This window comes from Microtus ochrogaster, unplaced genomic scaffold, assembly GCF_000317375.1.
Source record: "Microtus ochrogaster isolate Prairie Vole_2 unplaced genomic scaffold, MicOch1.0 UNK24, whole genome shotgun sequence".
Lineage (NCBI taxonomy): Eukaryota > Metazoa > Chordata > Mammalia > Rodentia > Cricetidae > Microtus > Microtus ochrogaster.
The window spans coordinates 1,130,827-1,154,261 of NW_004949122.1; the positions used below are offsets into that span (position 1 = coordinate 1,130,827).

Genomic DNA, 23,435 nt, shown 5'->3' on the forward strand with positions numbered 1-23,435 from the left:
GCTAGATACCAATCTAAGTGGGCAGGGACTTTTGTATCCTCGTGGTGCCCTTGAGGTGGCAAACTGGAGTGTTCCAGAACTTTTAGGACCTTTCGATGGGAAAGGTCACTCGTGAACTGAAACTTCAGCATTCTAAGGAATTGTTCCCAGAACCCAGATAGGAACTCAGGACACCTACTATGGTAGGCATAGTGGAGACCAAGGGGCCTCTCAGAGACTGTCCCCCAACTGGTGTGGAAGAAGCTGGGGTGGTGATGGCTGATGTCATCTAAAAGAGGATCATGACAATCCTTAAGTTCTTGCCTTTAAATGACAGGCAATCATCAAAGGGTAAGAAACCTAGTCCCTGCACTCTGCCTCCTTAACCCATAGCCCTGTTGAGTAGAGTGGAGAGGTGATAAACACACTCCCGAGTCCTGGTTCCTCCTGGAGTCTCCCTGACCTTTTACTGTTAGACTCTAACAGACGAGGCTGTGCATACGATCTCACTAGCCCACAGTTTTCTCTTAGAATCAGTGGAGAGCCCAGGTGAGCAGGGACAAGAGGCAAAAGGCCTTCCATTGGGGACATGCCACCCAGACATGAGAGGGCCTTTGAGGAAATCCACTTTTAAGCCCCCTATATATAAAACCGTACCACTTAGACATAGTCGACAAGAAGCTTTGTGTTGAGAATCAGGACATTTATTGTTTGACCAACATGCTGAGTCTTTTCCACATATTACACAGTTGAATGTAAAGTCAATATGGCCGCTTTGCCTTCTGAGCCCATTACAGATGGAAATGCCACCCTCTTTGTTCCTCTTTTAAAGAACAGGTGAGGTGAGAAGTCAACACACGATAGGCAGGCTGGCCTTCGTTGCTATGGAGGCTTCTTGTCTCCTGAAGAGACCATCTGAACTCCCGCTGCAAGGCTTTCCTGATAATATAGCCTGCAGAGTGCCAATCAGACAGGGCCTGGAGTCCAAGGAGTTTATACACTGAAACTGCAAGATTTTGGAATACCGAAGAAGTTGATTTCAAACAAAAATTAAAGGGGTGCCCTGACTACTGCTCTGTGTGTGGTTAGACAATGCAAGTAGATTTGGGGACCACCCATTACAGCGAAGGAGCCCAAACTGCACCTATATTCTCTCTAGCTACTAAGGCTGGAAATAACATGTTCTAGCCATGGTGTAGAAATGGCTCAAGGGACACGAGCACAGGATGCTGTCGTGTCTGTACCCCCAGGTCAGCAACCGGTGGAGGATGCCAACACTGGCTCTGATCGTTCCTGGCTTGCAGGTGACCTTGTTTGTTTTGGCTGGCTCCCGGTGCTGCGGCACGATGACAGTGCCTCCCATTCTTGGGGGAGAGGTAGTCTGGGAACTAGTGAGCATTGAGCCCTGAGCATTTGCCACACTCAGACACACTCCTGCCTGCTGGCTCTCGTAGCTCTGACTCGCCACCTTCTCCTGCCCTGTCTTCCTGACAGCCTCTCCCCCTTCCGTATGGCGAAGGAATTAACTGCTCTACCTGCAGGACGCTGACACCAGTGCTGTCCCCATACTGTCACACTGGATACTGGAGGCCAAGCACTGGCTATAGCTCTCACTGTGCCCAGCTGTCTACACTTCTAGCTACCACCTTGCAACACTTATCTCTGCTGCCTGACGTTTAACTGTTGCGACCGTGGCTTCGCCTCCCATCTTGGGGTATTGCAGAAATGTTTAAGATGGCGACAGGAAGGAAGCAGTGGCTGTGACAGCAGCCAGGCCCTGGCCACCAAACATTCTAACCTCTGAGCCCACAGCAAGACTAGCACTCAGGACACTGACGTCACACCTCCATTTTGGTGTGCATGTGGGTATAGCTAAGCTGCCTGCCTTTCCATTCTTAGACTATTCCTGCAATGCTCACAGAAGTTTTGCTGACAATCTCCTTCAAGACTTCTAAAGAAAAGAGAGAGGATCATGTCCATCTGCCAGGCCAGGCTCAAATGTCCAGGGAGAGGAACTGAATTACTAAGTTGAGATCTTATCCTAAGAGAATCCTCTGTCTTCTGACTGATGTGGATTCAGCAAAGATGGGGGCACTGAGATAATTTCAGGACATCTTCTAGCGAACCTGACCAGATCCTGCCAACAAGGAGGGTGGGTGGGCGTCAAGGAGAAATCAGTCCCGGATGCAACAGAATTAGTTCTGTGCGGGGCCTGGCTGCCTTAATGGCCGTCAGAGAAGGAGATGGGCTGAGGAAAAGGCCAGGGCACCGCTGGGGTGGGAGAGCAATGGGGTGACTGTACCCTCATTCTTAGAAGCAACAAGACTGGGAGACCCTAAACTCAAGAGGGGTTTTGTGGACAAGCTAGGAAGGCAGGGCTCCTTAGGTCCGATCAACCAGGATGGCATCCACCATGGCTCCTGCTGTTTCTAAAGCATGCCGTGATGCCTTAGATTGTGTGCACAAGAGGAGGGAGCAGATCTGCTACTTCGAGTTATAGAAATACGGGAAAAGTTATCGTTTAGTGCCAAGAAGATTAAAATTCACCCTACATTCATTCCTTGAGACACAGGACAAAGCCCTGTCGTGGGGCTCTGCCAGAGGCTGCCAGCGAAGCCCTTCCCTGCCAACCAGGCTGCTGTCAGCACAGGGTAAGTGTGCCTTCTTCCAACAAGCACCACTTAGGTGGGGTGCCCACGGTGGGGGGACACTGGCCCACAAAGGCATGCACACCTGTGCACACAGGTACAGAAAGCAGTGAAGGTGGTTCTGTGGACGAGTTTTGATTGTAGCGTAACACATCTATGCACTATTTTATTGAAGGCAAGACAACCACAAGTTATTGGACAATATTTTGAGTATTTCTTATTTCAGTACACTGCATACTTTTGAACTTCCAAAACTGGAATCACAATGCAAGTTCCAACTTGAGAGTGGGAGCGACAGGAATATACACTGAGCACATGTATACGTGAGGGTGTGTGTGTGGGGTGTATGCACAAGTCTATCTCTATGTATAATTATGTACACACATAAAAAAGCTAAACACATGATGTTTCAATTACGCTTGTACATTGGTCCTTGCCTTCTGGAAGCGGTACCCAGGAGGATCCTGCTTCCTCTCTTCTTCACCAGAGCAGGCACTGACACTGTCTCCCAGGATGGAGAAGCATGGCAGGCCCACTCACTAAATGAAACCCGCCATGCAGGCTGCCATTCTGAACTCATTTCTGAGAAGTTCCATAATTCATCCCAACCCCCTGTGGTGGCATTTACCCTGCACATCAGCGGTCTGGAGACGAGCCAATGCTATAGGATTGGGATGTTCTGAAGGGTCACTGCCCCTGTCTGTTTTTGGGCAGGCTTAGGGCAGTGAGTCTGGGGGCGTTGAGGGTGTGGGTTACTTTGCTTTGAGGAGAGAACTCTGTTAAGAGCCTCTGAGGATCTTAAAGACTAAAGCAGTCTCAGGAATGAGTGGAAACAGCAAGGACAGCTTGCTGGGGCGGGTGGTAGTGCCCTGGGCAGCCTTCTGGAAATCCTACAGTAACCTCAAGATGCCCGTAGTGCAGCCACAACACCCCAAAGGCATTCACACAAAGATTTCAAATGTACCATGCCAGGGGCTGAAAACACACCAAGGAATCAATGCTCAACAGTACCCAAGCAAGAGGAGTAGGTCTGGGAACACATATTGTTCAGAGTCAGGGCAGACATCCGTCTCTTCCCCAATCACAGGTGGACCAACGGCACGTACCCCAGGCTTCAGCACCCCTGAGCCACCCTGCTTCACCTCACACATTGAATTGGCCAGTCAGCCTAAGTACATGTGTCAACTGTTGGGCTAGTAGCTTACAACATTTGAGAACCACAACCCTGCCTCAGTCCTCAGCTGCCTGGAGCACCCCATCCTTCCAGTACCTTCTTGCTCTGCTCGTCACTGGGTCAGCACAGAGAACACACGGTTGTCTGTGTTCTCTGTCTCCATGTTTTTTCAGGGGAGGAGATGAGGCAGAAGCAGCCGTGGGGCCTGGCACTGATGCTAAAGCCCACAGGCCTTCATTTCCAGTCAGGGGCCGGCTAATGTGTCCCACTCTGCCAAGGACGGACTGAATAATGGCCCCTCTGGGCTGTTTTGTTAAACTAAAGTCTGATTTGACTGAGGGGAGCCTGGGTAGAGGGCTTGGTTGGTTTGAGTCATGTGACCCAGGCCTGGAACCTAATTACTACTTTTCAGTTAATTGCTTTAATTTACGGGACAGAGGATGGGAGGAAGGTAGAAGGTGACACACAGTTTCAAGAGAACAGGAAGGAAGAGGTGTATGGAGAGGTTCTCTATAAGTTTACAAATATACAAAAACAAAAACAAAAAAAGCACATCTTTCAAATAAAAATGACTACTTCTTTTATCTGGCAAAAAGTTGTATACACATGATTTAAATTTTTTTTTAATTTTAACAGTTTTTGGCAATCTTAATAAAGTACAATATATTACAACCAAACCAAAAAATAGTTGTTTAGGTAACAGCTGTTAAGAGTGACGTGGTCCCTGATGCCCAGCCTCCCTCCCCATGTCCCACCCTACTCCTAGAGAGAGAGAGAGAGAAAAGAAAGATCCTCCCGTTTGATAAACTCATTTCCCACCCCGTTAGGAAGCTAACCAATAGGAGGCAACACAAGTGAGTGTTTTCGAGGAAGCCGAGTGGGTCTGCATTAGCAGGAGCAGCCACCCTCGCTGGCCGGGGGCTCCTGGGGCTTGTCCAGCTTGATGTCAATCACTGTAGGAGGCTGGCTAAGGAAGATGACGGTCACCAAGATGCCACTCTGTCCTTCTGCACACCCCACACTCAGCTCTTAACTCAGCTGGAGTGGGAAGGAACTGCCCGTCTTCCACCCTTCTCTCTCCTACCTCCACCCGCTACATCCCCCACACCGTCTACCTAGAGAGAAACTTGGGCTGTGACGTGACACAAAGGCCGGGGAGGGTCTGTCTCAGAAGCTTTCCCCAGTGACTGATGGATGGTGCTCAAATTCCGTTAGTCTCAGCCTCATTAACTGCTGGCCCTCCTCCCAAGTGCTACTTTGTCATGGCACACCCTCTGAGGGTGGAGGATGCTCGCGGCATCCCTGATCTCCACCCATCCTCTGCCAGAAACACTTGCTTTCCAGTCCCCTAACTTACCACAACCCAAGTCGTCGGCAGACATTGCCCAATTCCCCTCATGAGGGAGGGCCGGAGTCAGTCCAAGCTGAGAAGCACTGGTCCAGCTAAAAGGCTGGCTGCTGCCATGATGACATTCTGTCCCATACGGGAGTGACCTGACTGTGTTCCAAAGGAATCTTCTACAGTGCAGTCTGAGGCACAACACTTATGGACACCACGTGGGGTTTTTGGACTGTGTCTAAACATCTCCTGAGAAACCTGTTACAAAATACATCTTCCTGGTGGATCTGGAGATGGATCTGCAGGGCGAATTACCAAAAACTCTGGAACATCCCAATGCACGGCACCTGGGAAGCCATTGCTACAGACACTGGGTAATTCCAAGATGGCACTGTTCAAAAGGACTTGTGGTGGGAGGCTACTCTCCATCTGCATGGTAGCCACACTAAACTTTTTAAACTGTGTGTGTGTGTGTGTGTGTGCGTGCGTGCGTGCGTGTGCATGTGTGTAGTAGGGTCTCTCACTAAATCTGGAGCTAGGCTGGTGGTCAGCAAGCCCTACTGACCCTCCTGTCTCTGCACAGCACTAAGGCTACAGTTGTGTGGCCATGTCTGGGCTTTCACAAGAGTGCCAGGGATTCAAACTTGGGTCTTCGAGCTTGCGCAGCAATTGTCCTTACCCACTGACCCATCTCCCACATCCCGAAACTTAACTTTTATATTAACCCAAGTTTGACTAGTTTAAGTGGAAACACTCGTGTAAGACTATGATATTATAAAGCACAACTTTAAATACTTTGCTGCAAGCATTTGTACATACTAATGTTTCTTTTTTGTAATGCTACGTGCCACTGAAATACTGTGGTCGAGGGCTGCTTCTGATTGAAAAGATGGGGAAGAATGGGTGGGCTGACTTCTCAATTGCCCCAGAAGAGGAGACTCTGTGCGGAGATGTGCCATAGGACTTGGGATGAACCTTCCCTGTGCTCTTCTGTAACAGGACAGTATGTGGCTTCATGCCCCTCAAGCCCAGTATGCTGCACCGGCCACAGTCAGGACCCAGGTGTGGCCCGACACTAACCACATCAAGGCCCACTGTCTGATGGCTCCTGAGACAGTGATGGGCCCAGATAGCCCGTTACCATCTTATCTCCAACTGCTGGGTGTGCTTCCCTGCCCCAGTACTTCTGGTGCTACGGGGAACACAGAGGACAGAGGCTACAGGATACAAACATGCAAGTTTATCAGCTGGGAGGTCTGGGGATGCTCTGCCCTGCTTGGGAGGCCTAAGTGTCATGGTCACTGCCAAGTCATTGCCAGAAAGGAGAGTCCTGTGTGTGTGGTCCCAGCAAGGGGCTTGTGGCTCCATCATCCTGGGGTCCCTTAGCCCAACTCTGTTGAGAGCTACAGAGCAGGTGGCAGAAGCTGCTAGAAAGGCCCTGGGGAGACTTCCTGTGCGGGGTGGAGTGGAAGTACAGGAGCTCTGGGGATCTGGAAGCAGGGCACATCCATGCCCCACCCCCGCCACCCGTCTAGGGAGCAGAGCCACCTAAGAACCTTTCACGGAGCACCCCTAAGTGGCATTCTGTGTGCTTGGTCCTCATGTCTATGCCATCCCAAGCATGACCCCAAGAATGCATCCTCAAGACATCTGGGTTTGAACCATCTGCAGGCAGATGTGTTATCCTGACACTCTGGCTGAGCCAGAGTGGTCACTGCTTCCACCTGGTCCCTTCTGAGCTGTCTCCAGTCTGTTCCAGGCTGTTCTAGTCTTGCCTCCTAGGAGGCTCCAGCCATTGGACACCTGGGAAGGGTATGGCTGCATCTGCCAGATGGGGGTACCACATAGGGCAAACAGACACAGCCCAGGTTGCCTGTGTGATCTGCTTGCTATCTGCTCAGAATTCTTCCCCTAGAGCCGAGTGAGATATTAGTTAGGCACACTAGGATGCCACGCTAATTGTCACCCTGAAGTGGGAGCATGTGGCCTGAAAGCTGGTCCAGCATGGAGTCCCATGTGGACCATATTCCGGGAGAACATGCATGAATGGCCACCACTCACCCAGGCAGGTTGGCTTTGCCTTTGCAATGGGCAGGGCAGAAGGAGGCTATCTGTCCCTCATGGTTGGCACAGCAGGGGTCACCACACCTCTTGCCTTCCTGTAGGTAGGTTTCTGCATTCTCTGGCAACTCGAGGGCCCCTCACCTGGCTGGTAACACTGGGGGTCTTTCCCTCAAGGAATGCAGCCCAGCTCAGCCATGCAATGAGAGTGGGGAGACACTTCCCTGTAGCCCAGGGTCTGTTTACCTGTCTCCTTACCTGCAAGTGAGGTCTTGTGACTGGCCAACCATGTGACACACATTAGTCTGCTCCCCTTGGTGCCCTGTCAGCCTCTGAAGCACACAGGTACTGTCTGCTAGGACCTTATTTCCTACCCCGCCCAGGAGCACTGAGCAGAGGAAAGGGACAGGCACAGCCACGTCATCTCTTTGGCTTCTACATTAAACTAGATGTTTCCTTTGTTTCCACCCTCATTGGCCTGACAGCGCTCTTCCAACCACTTGGGTCACTCTGTGACCCTCGGTGGGCATCTCCCTCAGAGACCTCTAGGGCTAAGTGGAGGATGCTGGGTATCCCAGTCTGAAAGATGTAGGCTGGGGTCTCTCGGGCCTTATTCAGGTGGAGCCATCTGATCAACTTCAAAGAACGCCTGTTTGTGGGCCATGTCCTCTTGCCCCTATGCACTTCCCGTCACATCCTCTCAGGTGCCCCTTGAGAGACAGCACCCCAGAACAGAGAAGGGGTAGATATGAAGGAAGCCTCAGTGTGCATCCTAATTCCCTAAGTTACATACATGGCCTCTATGTGCCTCAGTTTCAGCACTGGGTGTTAGCTAGGTTGGGAGTGCTGCGCAAGCTTGTTCCATAGCGCAGATGGAGGAAGCACTGACATGCTGAAATCACATGCTAGTGTATAGAAGCATCCTTGCCTGGCTCTCCAGTGGCCTCACAAAACACACATCGTGTTCACTACAGAGCAAGATGGAGCCACCATGTCTCCGCCCCTCCCCACACCGGTGATTCCTGCATAGCCCTTGTTTCTCTTTCCTGGCTGGGGGCTCAATGGCCATGGAGCCCATCCTGCTGCTGAACAGGGGCGGCCTGGCTATCTGGATCAGTCCAGGGAAGGCCTGGCTGGAGGCCGGGTAACATGTACCTGCTCTAGTGCAACACCAAGCCAAACACGGGCTTTGGGGCTGTCTTTTCACTCACGTGTCAAAGGAAAAGGATACTCCCTTCTTTGCTCTTCTCCTGGACGTTCTCCATGCCAGGCAGAGCCGATGCCACGCGCCGGAAGAGCTGCAGGCAGGAGATGCAGGGTGAGGCCCGCCCAGTCCCCCTCCTCCCGTCTCCCCATCTCCTCCCACACTGCTCTCCTCATGTGGATGGGTATTATGGATGTCTGCCCACTGACTGTGCCATGGAGTGCAGGCTTGGTCTGAGCCCTTTGCTGCCACCATAGCCCCTCACAGGGTAGGTCCTGGAGGGTCTCAGGGTGTTTGCAGGAAGAGGGAACAGAGGTTAGAGAGACGGCCTGGTCAATAAAGTGCTTGCCACACAAGCATGAGGCCCCAACGTCAATGCTCAGAATTCACATTAAAAGCTGGGTATAGTGGCACTTGTAACCCTAGCGATGGGGTGGCAGAGACAAGCAGGTTCCCAAGGATTCACTTGCCTCCCAGCCTAGCGGGACTGGTGCACTCCAGATAAAATCAAAACCCTGTCTCAAAATACAATGTAGAAGGCACCTGACGAATGACATCAGAAGTTAGCCTGTGGCCCGCATAGGTGCAAACACATGCATGTCCCCACACACAGCAAAACTGTGGCTTCTCCTACAGGCAGACCAGCCACAGGCAGTCGGCAAGAGCGTGATGGTGACTGCAGAGGACCTGTCCTAGTGCAGAAAGCATCCGGGCCACAGGGAGCAGGCTTCTGCCTGTTGCCCTCACATGGGAAGTAGGTGGGAGAAAACCAATTTCTGACCTGACTTAAGACAAATGGCATTATTCAGGGACACTGGGACAAGGCAGACACTGGGAGCCAGGGCCACAGCCACAGTGAGGAACATGAGAATGCCACCATGACGTGTGTGTGTGTGTGTGTGTGTGTGTGTGTGTGTGTGGTATCGTGAATGTCATGTTTCTGTGTGTATATGAGAAAGTGAGCGTGGGGGAAGCAAGCACGCTAAGTATGGTTCATGTGTGAGTTCACCTAAGTGAGTGTGTATGAGAACAGGAGGAGACATGGGGGGGGCACCTGGAAGGTGGAGGCTGGCAGGGATAACATCTTGAAAGAAATAAGTACAGGCCAACTCCCAGAGCACAGAGGATTCTGGTTTAGTCTGGATGTCTGGGTCTCCATATGTTAAAACCTGGCTCCCAGCAGAACGGTATAATAAGGTGTTGCTAGGGAGCCCTCCTGACTGGGACTAATGCCTTGACAAAAAGGCTGAGGGAGCCTGCGAGTTCCTTTAATATGAGGAAACAGCTAGAAGGTGTCAATATGAGGGGGGCGGTGCAAGAGACTAAGTCCACCAGCGCCTTCAACCTGGGTCCCCAGCCTTCAGAGCAGGTGGAGGTCATTTTTTGGCTTCCATAAGCTACATGGCCTGTGGTGCTCAACTGGTCAGATTTAACTCCCGCTCAAACCCTTGCCCAGATTCCAGATCATTCCCAGACGGGAAATGGGACCAGCATCTCCTTGGCCCAGAGGGCTGTGCAGATGCTTCCTGCTCTATGGATGCCTAACGCTGGCCTCCACTTCCATTTCCCATGACATCACTGGACCCAAAGAGCAGCGCTCCTGCTTCCTCTCCTCCTCCTTGCTGAGGTGCCCCCGAGGGAAGGGCCTCAGGCTCATCTCTGATACTCATACAGGAAGGGGCTGGGATGAAAGGAGCTGCTGAAGGCCCTCCAATTGGGCACTGGGTTCCAGACGCTGTGGGGTCTCTCTAATGTGGCCGTAAGAGCCCCTCCCACCCTCTCCTTCTAGCTCCCCATCATTCTTATTCTCTGAAGCCACCAGCACTGTCAACGTGGGGTGAACCATCACTATCTCCCAAAGGCCAACTGGTGCCCAGTTTTGCCTGGCGCTCTTGGGAAATCTAGGGTCACAGTAGGTAATAGCAAGCCATGGTCCTTAATCAGGAGTGCCCTCGTATGCTGCAGGCACCCTACTGCCAGGCCTCTGCTCCCACCAGCCCCACCTGTGATGCTCTTCCTCCTTGCCACCTTGCCCTCTTTGTGCTCCGAAAGAGGGCTTCTCACCTTGCTTGAGCCATGGACCCCTTCCGCAATCTGCTGAAGCCCGTGGATTCCCTTTTCACATGTAAAGTCAGTTATGGAGATGGTAAAGGATACCATTTGGTTCTGATGAAGCTTTCGAATACTTAAGGATCATAAATCCATGCCAAGGTGACATTTGTGTCTCCTTATGGACACATCAGACAGCAGGATTAGCTAGTGGGATGCTGAGGTCCACAAGTAAAGTGCAGGATGCCTGTCACATCGTGAAGACACCTGTGGCTTCTGCTGGTGACAGTCCCTGCACTCACTGCTGATGTTGAGCCTGGCTGGATCACTGAGGATCAGGCTACAGACGAGGGAGTAGTCACAACGCAGGTGGGATTTTCTTAAGCCCAGACAACCTGAGCAGATAAGCTCTGCTCATGGACAACTTGGGTTCTGTGGATCCCGGCTGCACACGACTGCTCCAGCCCCAGCTCCACCTCTTCTCCCTCCTATGATCCCCAGCTGCCCTGGGATCCTCTCTGCTCCATTTCTCAGTTTCCATTCATGGCCCCGAGTTCTTGCCACATACAGGACATAAACCCAATACATTAATCAGACTCTCTTGAAGTGAAGCGAGATGCTAGGAACCACAGCTTTCTCAGGCAGGAGAGAGTCCAAGGACACTCACCCACGCAGGCTGCTACCGGGGCCCTCACCCGATCACAGCTGTGGAGACTAGTGACCGAGGGTGTCTGCGTGGCCCCCAAGCTGATGGCTCCCTCCACATCACCTGCTTTACCAGCCCCGGAAGTCAGTGTCATCCCCAAGAGAAGCAGGTGTATGTGCTGGTTGGATGCCCCAACCTAGTCACTAGCCCACCGGAGGAAAGGATGGACCCAGGTGAGGGCTTCTAGACCTGGGTGAGTCAGGGACATTGCCGGCCACGCCCTCACCTGCTTCACGTTGTAGCCTGTCTTCGCGCTGGTCTCGATGAACATAACGCTCAGTTCTTTGGCCCGCTGCTCCCCTTCCTCGATGGTTATCTGCCTGGAAGTGAAGGGGAGATGGAAAGATCAGCTGGCAGAGGGGCAATCCCGGCAGAAGTGAAGGAGGCAGCCTAAGATGAAGGACTATGGGAGGGCAGAAGGAGCCTGCCAGGCCCCTTAGTGGGCCCTGAAGACAGACTCCCTGCCAGAATGCCAGACATTGTCTGTCTAGTAAGAAGGCGGTACTTGAACACAGAGGACGCCAGCCCCTTTCCATGTCTTCTGACCAGGGAGCAAGGCTACCCCCATCTTTGAAGGAAGGGTCATGCTGGCCTTGAATTCATGATGTAGCCAAGATGACACTGACCTTCTGATTGCCCTGTGCCAACCGCCCTAGAACAGGGACTGCAGGTATATTTCACCAAGCCTGGTTTTAGGAGAGCTGGGGACCGACCCCAGGGCTCCATGCAGAGAAGGCAAGTGTTCTACAACTGAGCCACAACCCCACTGCCTTTCTCGGCAGCCATCAGACCTGGAGCTCCTGCACACAAGCCAAGGGGCCCTTCCAGGGAGAATCAGCCTTTTCCTAATGTACAAACCCCAATTAAAAATACCCCCCCCCCCACGCTGCTCTGCAGAGGAGCCCACTTCCCTCCCCTCTGCGCAGGGCTCTCCTCTTTAACTCAGATTGTTTCTTAAATGGCAGAGATCCTGTAAGAAGCCCGCGGGCTTTATTAGAAACCACGACACACGGCCTTATCTGTCCAAGTCAGCATGGAGTTCTGAGAGTGGACACACATGAAAAGGACACCGTAGTGAGCGGGACACTGGAGGGTAGCTGCAGAGAAGCCTCCTCTACTAACACTCCATGCCCGGACACAGGACAAACCAGGACGCACAGACTAGGGACAAAGTCTGTGTCCTGCTGACATTCCACAGACCCATACCTGAAGACCTGGGCCTCGTACCCCACATGTTCATGCTGGGCTTTCACAGGGCAGGCGCTCCAGCCCAGGGAGCCACTCTTTCAGAGGCTATCTTGGGACCATAATGGGAGCATCTGTGCAGACAGGTCCCTGGCCTGTCTTTGCTGCATTGAGGAAGATGGAACTTTGAAATGAGATGCCTGCCGCCGTGTGTGGGGTCTAACAGGGCTGTCTGTGTTCCTGCGCGTAGAGCCCTGCCTTGCTGTTCTCAGACCTCCAGGGCAGGACAGCCACAGAACGGTGAGGAAGCGTGGTCCTGCCAGGCTTCCATGCTCTCTCTGGCGCATGCCTACCTCTTGTCAGCCAGGTCCGTCTTGTTGCCCACGAGCATGATGATTACGTCACTGCCCCTCTCTGTCCTGACATCATCAATCCACTTAGAAGTCTGCTGGAAGGAGTTGAGATCTGGAGGCAGAAAGTGGGGGACAGAGTGAGAAGGAGGGACCCCGGGGGCAAGCATGTACCAAGACACCAATCCAATCTCCACACACCAGTTAGGCCGGGGCTAATCAGGGAAGTGAGGGATCCTAGAGGGTCCTCAGCACAGCTCAGCCATCCCAGGGAGAGAAGCTACCATACCTGGAAAGCTACGCTGTCACAATCTCTACACAGGACAGTGACTCTAGAGATCACGCAAGCATCAGAGCTGATGTGGGGATCACGGAGGAAGGCGGAAAGGAAGGCACTGGGCCTGGCCAAGCTGCAGACCACTGAAGGTAGGACACAGCAGAACCTAGGAAATGCTGTCCCACCAAAGGGATGCTCGGGGGAGTCTGAGGAAGGCCACTCTGGCTTGGGAAGAGAACCCACAACTCTACGGCACATGAATTCAGTACCAGGCATCTATGGGCAGCGACATCTCCCTCAGAGAGTCATGGAGTTACACTCAAGCTCAGCACCTAGAGGGAGGGAGGTGGCTGCTCTCCACAGCGGGTGACACAGGTCCTTTGGGATATCGCTCCCATCCTGCTAGGGTGTACAAAGAGCATGTGGTCAGGAGGACAGAGGGGAAAGGCAGACCTGAGGTGGCAGGCTGGAGCCGTGAGTCAGGTGTGCCCCTATCCCTTGTGATTTCAGGGTCCTTACAGTGTCCTCTATGACTGAAGCCTGTGTTCCTCTAGATGGTCTTGGGTAGCTGGGCTATGCATAAGGCCTGACATAACCTCTGGGCCCCCACTGAGCCTGTGAAGCCCTCTCAGGATCCATGTGTGCAAGCAGGGCTACCTCCAGGAATCCCTGGGGAAAGCTGGAACACATGTCAGCCAGAGCCATAGAGAGCGCAGAAGGTTAGCCTTGTGAGCATCTGCCTCCCCCCACACGCAGGACCCTGTCTTGTTCAGCCATGTCTGTCACAGGAGTCTGGAGGACAGTGAACCCACTAGTGGTCCAAGATAATACACTACCCCCACACTGAGCACATCCCTGTATACACAGTCACATAACACAGGTCTGATCAGGGTCACACTGGACCCCAAGAGCTCCCTTATCCCAACACAGACCCCTACTCACTAGTGATGTCGTACACCACCACAGCCACTGTGGAGTCCCGGATGTAGCTGGGGATCAGGCTGCGGAACCGCTCTTGTCCGGCTGTGTCCCAGAGCTGCAGTCTAACCTACAGGGTCAAGGCAGAGGCATTAGTGAGGCAGCGGAGCCCTCCCGGTAGAGGGGTTGGAGGCCCAGATCCCATTCTGATCTTGGCAGAGACTTCCAAGAGGGGCTATGCATAAGGCCTGACATAACCTCTGGGCCCCCACTGAGCCTGTGAAGCCCTCTCAGGATCCATGTGTGCAAGCAGGGCTGCCTCCAGGAATCCCTGGGGAAAGCTGGAACACATGTCAGCCAGAGCCATAGAGGGCGCAGAAGGTTAGCCTTGTGAGCATCTGCCTCCCCCACACGCAGGATAAACCTAGGGGATAAACCAGACAACTCCCCCTCTGTTCTCCCAGGTAGAGATCAGGAACTCACCGTACGGTCTTCCAAGTACATGGTTTTTGACAAGAAGTCAATCCCGATGGTTGCCTGTTAAAGAACAGCACACGGAGGTCAAAATGGCAAGGACTCACACAACGGAGTCAAAAGCCCTGGGACCCCAGAAATGGCACAGACTGCAGAAGGGGTACCAAAGCCAAGTCCCTCCAGTGGCCACTGACATCCTTCTCCGAGGAGGGAGCCTGAGCAAACTATGTGTGAGAAAAGGGTTGTTTTCAGAGAAGAGAAAAATGCTTCCGGAAGGGCTAAGAGAGCACGGGGCACGGAATAGAGCTCCTCAGCAACAGTCCACCAACGAGAGCTCCCTACTGCTCTCCAACACCCCCCCTAGTTCCCTCAGCCTCTCCCCTGAACTTAGACTTGGGCTCATCATTGCTCTTGGGAGGGTCTGCAGGGTGGGGGTAGCGGAACTTGCCACCGCATGGGAACAGAGAGCAGTGTGCCCCGTCTTGGGTGGAGGTACTGTGGACAATCCACAATAATGTCTTATTAGAAAGCCCAATGATCTCTCTGCTCCTCATGCTGCCAAGTCAAGGGTTGCCCCTCATCCACCCTGTGCCACTCCGGTGGCTCTTCTGTCCTGATGGGCAACCCCACCTCTCTGGCCCTGTGCCTACAAGCAGGAACGAAGATACTGTCAATGTGAAATGAAGCCAACACCATTAAGTAATAACGAAGCCTCAGATAGCCAGGCAGCCAGGGCAAGGTGTCAACAGCATGCTTCACCCTGTGCCAGGAGTCACCTTGTAAAATACATACGGCTTTGGAGGAATCTCCACCCAGTGAAAAGGCTCAGTATAAAGCATTGTGTGTGCTGAGATCCCAACTTGATTAAACAAAGTAGACAGACGGTATCCTATCTTCTCAGACACTGAGACGAAGAGAGTATGTTGTGTACTGGTATCTGAATTGGGCAATTCAGATATTGGTATCTGAATTGGTATCTGAATCTTGGGCAATTATTGCTTTCTCTATTACATGTGTTCATATTTTCTACAATAAACAGTTAATAGCTATGAATTTAGAAGAAAACAATCCTTGAGATAGCCGCACATGATGGGCCATGTCTGTTATCCCAGCACTTTCGAGGTAGAGGAAGGAAGAACGGAAGTGTGAGGCTAACCTGAGCTACACGATGAGTCTAGATTTTATTTTTTTAAATCTTTGAAAGAAAAGGTTTCACTGTGTGAAAACCTGCAGTGAATACAAAAGACACCAAGGGGAGACTTCGGTGTAAATACAGATATATCTGTCAATGTGACTGATTTAGAGTCACCTAGGAGACACACCTTGGGCTGTCTGGGAAGGCATTTCCAAGAGAAGTTTACCTGAGCAGGAAGGCCTGCCCTGAATGTGAGCACCACCCTTGGGCTGGGGTCCCACAATGAATGAAAAGGAGAAACAGAAAGCAAGGTAGGCAGGCCCCTTTCCTTCACTCTCCCTCCTTTTCCTTCTCTGGGTTGGTTAGGGTTTGTTTTGTTTTGTCAACTTGATATAAACTAGAGTCACCTGGGAAGAGGTGACTCCACCAGGTTAGTCCTGCCTCTGGATGTGTCAGTGGGGACATTTTCTTGATTAATGGCTGATGTGGAAAGGCTCAACCCATTGGGGATGGGGCCACCCCAGGCATGTGGTCCTAGGTGCTACAAAAAGGGAAGTTGAGCAAGCAATGAGGAGCAAGCCAGTAAACAGTGTTACCCCCCAGTTCTGTATCAGCTCCTGTTTCCGGGTTCCTGCTTGAATTCCTGCCTGACTTCTCTAAATGAAGGATCATGATGGAGAAGAACAAAACAAATAAACCCTTCACCACCAAGCCAGTTCTGGCTGGTGTTTTATCACAGCAACAAAAAGAAAACCAGGACCAATAATTCTCTCCTTCCAGACTATGGATACAGACTGACCAGTAGCCTCATGCTTCTGCCACTCCATCTTTGCCAGGATGAATGTGCAATTCACAACTTAAGAGCTACACACACAGCATAGACACAACTCGGTCCAATCGGACTGCAGGGATGACAAGACAAGCCTGGGGAAGCCAGAGGGCATGCCTCATGACTTTGCCAGTCGGTACAGAGCTGGGGAAAACCCGTGTGGAAATCTTGCCATTGCTAGCCTGGCTATGAAGTGTCCCGCCCAGCACAGTCATGGCGGCAAACCTAGAACCAATGAGCACTTGCAGACAGGTTGTCATTCCCCAGCGGCCACAGCCTTTTCACTCATCAGTGAGGGGACTGACAACTCCATGTCTACTCAGAACCTAGAGGAATGTGCCAGATTTCAACTTCTCTATGTGCAAGATCCTCACGGCGTACCGCATTCCTTCTTTAGTGACCCCTGAACCAAAACCAGATGCCTGGGCTCAGGATCAGAGGCAGGGTCTGCCAGCTTTCCCTTAATACAGAATTCGAGACACGTGATGAGCTGGCTGCTGCCCCCCGTCGAAGGCCATGTTTCCCATGGCTACAGGGTGGTGATGAATCTGGAATGAGAGTTCTTTGTGGGTCAGTGCGCCCTAAGCTGCCCCCGTACCCACTGCTTGGAATGCAGATGGTGGGGTGAGTGACAGCGGCTCACCGGGCTGAGGAAGACAGGGCAGGACGACTCTCAGCAGAGCCCATCCTGACCGTGCAGTTCCCTTGGCCCCGCTCGCCTGCACACACCTATTCTTGTCGTGAAGGAGAGTCTCCAGCTTCTATCATTTTTTCCAAGCTACTCTGTCAACGCAGTGTAACGAACCTTAATCGACAGGGTGAAGGACCATGGAAATCATATCCTCAAAGGCCAGCACCTGGACAGTGACAGGGATGTTACTGATAACAACTGTGACGGTGACAAGCCTTTTTCTCCTTGTGTACACACAGGGCCCCTCACTGTTACAGAGCAAAGAGTGGTCATCAGATACTATAACAAGGAGTTATGTCACCGGATCAAGCCGCAGCCATGCACGGCCCAGTGGCTTCCATCATCACGCTCGCTAAAGGAACCGCATACTGTATCTCTGTTCAGCCTCAACACAGCCCGACCTTCTTGCATACTGAAACCTCAGCGACGTCAGGTGCCTATACTGCATGCCGCTACTGCTAAAATAGACTAAAGTCCTTTGGAAATCCAGGAGCCAGAATAAATCTTTCTTCCTTTCAAGGTGCTTCTGTCAGAACAGTGCCAAGGTAGCGAGTGCAGAGCTGGCTCCAATCAAGTGGTCATTGCTGTCACTAATGCCACCAGGCAGTTTATCAGCCTTTGAAACTGGTCTGTGTGAGGGATCTGGAAGAGTTTGAAGCTGTGAAGTCATGACTCTGGTGAGAACTTGGAGGATGAGAAACGCTGACAACGTGGACAGCAAAGACGGAACTCACATGGTCTCAGGTAGGGACAAAGACTCGACTGGGAACTGGTCTACAGAGCCACTTGTGTCTGACGAAGAATTTGTTTGCATTCTACCTATGTCCTGAAAATTTGAGAGAGGCGGATATCAAAGGTAATGGAGAAAATGCAAGACAAGTTAGCATTCAGCCTAACTTGGTTCTGGCGGGCTATTTTTAGCTAGATTTACAGTGAGAATCGGCAACAAAATGCAGAGAAGAATTTCTAAAATTGGGATTTGGTCCTGAAAGGAAGGTGAAGATGTTTAAAGCCGTGGATAAGGGAAGTGCGGGCAAGACAGGCCGCTGATGTTAAAGTCATCAGATTCATTCAGAAGCCGCGTATCTGACACTGGGACAGCAAAGCAGGTGACCCGAGAATGAGTCCCTACTGTCTGAAGGTTTCTGAGCATAAAACTGAAGACAATCTTGAAATGCTTTAGTTACCAGGATGTTCTGATGGAAAAGGCCCGCCTAGGGAAATAGTTTCCTTGGCTCCAAGTTCAGTTACTCGAGTACTCGGGCTGATGCAGTCACGATCTAAGGGGTCTTAGCTAGCAGTGGACTTCGCAATTATCCACCGGGTGCTATTTTCAAGTGTGCAGAACGCAAGAGTTTGGGGGTCTTTTTTTTTTTAAAAAAAAAAAAACGGGGTTTCTCAGTGTAACAGCCCTAGCTGTCCTGGAATGGGTTCTGTAGACCAGGCTGGCCTTGAACTCACAGAGATTCTCCTGCCTCTGCTTCCCGAGTGCTGGGATTAAACGTGTACACCACCACCACCCGTCTCGAGTTTTGGGGTCATGGAGACTTGGACCTAGGTTTCTAAGTGTTGTGGGAGCTGCGGGCTGTGTTCCTGCCTCCCCAGCTCCTGGTCGCCTGGCTAGCTTACGCCCCGAAATAACAACACACAAACTGTATTCTTTTAAACACTGCTTGGCCCATTATATCTAGCCTCTTCTTGGCTAACTCTCGCACCTGGACTAGCCCATTTCTAATAATGTGTGTAGCACACGAGGTGGCTTACCAGGGAGATTCTAGCCTACGTCCATCCTGGGTCAGAGCTTCATCGCGTGTGCCCCGGCGATGAGCTATTGAGTCTGTCTGAGGGCGTCTACCTCACTTCCTCTTCCTCCCAGCATTCTGTTCTGTTTACTCCTCCCACCTATGTTTTAACCTATGAGGCCAAGCAGTTTCTTTATTTCTTAACCAATGACCTTCCTCCATCATCTAAGGAATGCTGTAAGACCAAACAATGCACCCTAGGTTCTGGGCATGGAGTTACAAGATTTAATGTTTTGGTCCTGCTTTGGTTCAATCTTGAATACATCCTTCTTACTTTATAGGTCACAGCTAAAAGACTATTTGGAGCCTCAGTAGAGACTTTAGACTTAGGCTTCTGATCAGCATTGAGACTATGAGGCCTCTGGAAACTGGAATAAATACATCTCTGTATTACAAGATGGCCATGAACCTTTGGCAACCAGCATAGAATGTTTTAGTTCAAATCTCAAGAGTCTCTCACAGGCTTAGGTATTGAGTGTTTGTTCCCCAGATGGTGGTACTATTTGGGGAGGGTTTGGAACCTTTGGGAAGTAGGACCTGGCTGGTGGAAACAGGATATGTAAGGTGGTGTCTGGCATGTACACCAATTTATCTTGGTTCTAGTCTTGCTCTGTCTGCTTCATGGTCCGCTGTGATGTGAGAGCCTCTGCCAAGTGCTCACACTCACCACACGCTCACACTCATATGCTCACACTCACCACGTGCTCACACCACGTACCCACATGTTCACACTCACCACACGCGCACTCACCACACGCTCACACTCACACACTCACACTCACATGCTCACACTCACTGCACGCTCACACTCGCACATGCTCACACACACTCACACACTCACACTCACCACACGCTCGCACTCACCACACGCTCACACTCGCACACGCTCACACACACTCACATGCTCGCACTCACCATACGCTCACACTCACCATATGTACACACTCATATGCTCGCACTCATCACACGCTCACACTCACATGCTCACACTCACCACACGCTTGCACTCACCACACGCTCACACTCACATGCTCACACTCACCACAGGCTCTCACTGCTGTAATTCTGCAAGCCTTCCCTGTCCGTGAAGGACTGATTTCTTCTGAAACCATGAGCCCAAATAAATCTTTCTGTAAATTGTTCCCGTCAGGCAATTTGGTGGCAAAAACATAAGAAAATAAATATAATTCTCCACCCAACCAGGCCACTTCTACTGCACAGACAACCATGAGAGGTTGTGCTTGCACATGTCGGGGACATAGCACAGGCCTCACGTCCGGCTGTAACCGAGCCATCATCTCGCATCAACTCATAGGTCAAAGTTTTACTTTAGTTACTAGCTGAGCAGATCATATCAGGCTATTCTATAAATTCAAGAAGTAACAACTTGCAAGCACTTGGGAGTGTTCACAAACTGGGGTGTAATGGAGGATTACGGTCTCTGGGGAAGTAAGGAGACCGAGCAAATCTTGCATCTAAGTCATCCTATCCGCTCAGTAAAAGAGAGTAGCCATGCAGAGAAGGAATTTGAATCATAATCAAAGAGGAAAAAAAAAACCTCAACAGGAATAGACTCCCAGATAATACAAATAGGCATGCTTAAAAAGAGAGGGAAAAACAGACGTGCCGATGGATTTCAACAAATCCGAGGACATTCTAAACGAGACCAAGGTGGGGAAAGGCAGAGACGATCGAGGCCGAGGCCGGCTACCACGTAGTGCTGTCTCTTATACTTCCACCTGCCCACATCTCCATCCCCCTTTCCACCCCACCCACTACTCCCTAGTTCAGACTGAATCTCTCATGGGAAGCCCTCTAGCCTGGTCTCCCTGTCCTCAACACTTGTAAGAAATCCTTATGCAGCAGGCTAGGCTATTTTCCTGAGTTTAAAACTAGGAGTGTGGAGAGGCGGCTCAGCAGTTAACAACACTGGCTGCTCTTGCGGAGGACCCAGGGTCACTTCCTAGAACCCACATGGTAGCTCACAATGCTCTATAGTTCTGTTCCAGGGGATCTAACGCCCTCTTCTAGCCTCCACCAACACTGCACATATACGGTACCCTTTCATACATGCAGGCAAAACACCCACACTCATGAAACAGAGATAAATAAATCTTAAAATACAAAAAGTATGCAAAGTAAAAATCGACTCCATTCCTCCCTGCTGCTCCCAGGAAACAGTCTAAACATGTGTGGTTGACTGTTCGGGACCCGCCACTGGCTTTTCAAGGCCTCGAATACCCCTTCCCCAGCTTGACTTTATACCATGGGGTAATGCTGTTTGAAATACCATGCTTATTTATTTTTATTTTGTATATATTTGTGCATCCATGCATGCCACAGTTCTTGTGTGAAGGTCAGAGGGCAATCTGCAGGAGCTGGTTGTTTCTTTCCACCATGTGTGTCTGGTCATCAGGCTTTGGCAGCGGGCACCTTTGCCCATCCACCGAGTCAGCCTGCAGGCCCCTCCCACGTCACTCTGTGTGTCTCTTTCTGATGCTGTTCCTCCCCTGCTCTTCCATGGTCAGTATTTCTTCAGAATCTGAGATGCGTCTCCTCTGCAAGCCACATGCTGAACTCTCAGGCCAGCCCAGAGAGCACTCAGTACTTTCTCTACTACCGAACAGGACAGGTCTCTGACTGGCTCATCTCAGCCAGCGGTCAAAGGATGTGGTGACTCTCAGCCTGCAGCCTGCTGATCACGTGCCTCAGAATTACCCTGGGAGCTTTATTGACACCGAGATTCCTGATCCCACTCAGGCAGACGCAAGCGCAAGCTCTGGATGTCAGTCTGGGAATCAGAACTACAAGGAGTTCTCAGAATATTCTCTTGCTCAGTGAAGCGTGCACAGAACCGCTCTGTGCTGTGATCCGGGTCTGAGGAGGCCGTGCTCTCCAAGGGCCACAGGTTGATAACAAGGCTCGAGGAAGACAAGGACAACGCTAGTGGACGAGGTGTTATGCTCAGGGACCAGGCTCACTCAGAACCAAGGTCACACAGTCTGGGTAGCAGGGGATCCAAACCCAAGTCTCCCTGACATTGAAGTCTGCTACGGGCGAGTGAACTGTACCCCTTCTGCTTCTAGAAGTCCCGTTTCTGAAGCTGTCACTGGTTCCCTGGCATCACGGCCTATCTGGCTCCCTACTGTCAGAAAGGAGTAATAATTAGCCATAGCAGCTCAGCAGAGCACATTTGCATTTTAGTAGAAATAAATAAAATGAACCCTCAAAGGACAGAAGGGAAAGGGTTTGGAAGACAGACTTGGCAGGGTCTCCATGACCGGAACATTTCTAGCTCCTGGGCACCATCTATTTCCTAGACACGAGCCGCAGCAGCAGGCCCCACACCGCAGCCAGCTGGAGTCTGTCTCCCCCAAAGAAGGCCAGATTTCCAGAGAAGGTGGCCATGTTTCCTCTAGGCAGCATCTGTGTGTGTGTGGCAGATGGTGTAAATAATTAAGTCTAGCCACTTCGCTCTTGAGTGCCTACTGTGTGCTATAAAAGTCCCTGGCCCCTGCCCCTGAGGAGACTGACTCTGTGGAGAAGGAGAAGATGGTGCCCAGAACGGTCACTCACAGTCGATGGGAAAGAGCCAGCACAGGAGGGCTTGAGGGTCCAGAGCAGCAGGCCCTGCTTGGCTGGTGTCTCACGGACGCCATAAGCCTTTAGTGCATGTCACCTTCTCATCAGGCAGAGGATGGGGAACAGTGGAGGATGGGAGGTTCAGGGAGAACATCTCAGAGGGAGGAAGGGGAGTTCTGGTTCTCTTCTTACGTGAGTTCGTCTAACCCTTTGATTACTATCATTAACTGCGAATCAATTGGAATTACCAGGTGAGTGAAGGCACCAGAAAGCATAGGTAGAAGCTAGAATGAGTCAGCACTCACTTAACGGGGGAAAATCTGGGTGAGTTTCCTATTGCTTTATGACTTTGCACCCAATGGCATCCCCAGCTGCAGCCAAGGAATGGCTCAGATATGTGCAGAAACCCACAGTCAGAGGACAAGCAAAGCTACCACAGTTGGTAAGAAGTATGGAAAAACCTAGACACGAGACAGCCACAGAGAAGGGACTCTGGTGTCTGCATATAAATGCTGTCCAACACTGGATGAGGCAAGAAGACCCCAAGGAACCTACCCAAGGCTGGCAACAAAACAAAATAAACAAAAATTGGAACAGAATGTGGAGTTGCTGCCCAGCACAGGACAGAGCTGGGAATCAGGGTCCACACAAGTGCCAAAGAAACAGCTCTGCTCAAAATTGCAAGCAGAATCCACAGTCACAAGCACAATGTGCAGGACAGAATCCCACATGAACAGACAAGAGGGGTGAGGAAAATGAGAGCCAGACCAGAGAAAAATAAATCAATGAAGATCTCTCCTGAGTTAATTTAGATGCTGAAAGTAGGAGGAAATATTTTAAATTGGTCAAAACTATTATGCCCAAACACAGAAAGAAAATTACTTTCCTTGGGCACAGGAGACCACTTCCTACTTATAACCCCAGCAGCACAGACATTAAGGGCATCATTGAATAAATGGACCTCCTGAGACTGAGAAGCTTCTGTAAAGCAAAGGACACTGTCACTAAGACAAAAAGGCAACCCACTGACGG

General features: G+C 51.2%; 1 protein-coding gene across 1 annotated transcript in view; it reads right to left on the reverse strand.

The window, feature by feature from the left end:
* Positions 1-661: 661 nt before the first annotated feature.
* Positions 662-23,435, reverse strand: part of Rab6b (RAB6B, member RAS oncogene family) — a 61,542-nt gene continuing 38,768 nt past the window's right edge. The window contains exons 3-8 of the mRNA XM_005367780.2: positions 14,374-14,427; positions 13,915-14,020; positions 12,699-12,810; positions 11,387-11,480; positions 8,433-8,499; positions 662-4,754 (exon numbers count right to left, since the gene is read on the reverse strand). Of these exons, the coding sequence (XP_005367837.1) occupies positions 4,690-4,754; positions 8,433-8,499; positions 11,387-11,480; positions 12,699-12,810; positions 13,915-14,020; positions 14,374-14,427 (498 nt within the window). The 3' untranslated portion in view covers positions 662-4,689. The remainder of the gene's footprint in view (positions 4,755-8,432; positions 8,500-11,386; positions 11,481-12,698; positions 12,811-13,914; positions 14,021-14,373; positions 14,428-23,435) is intronic.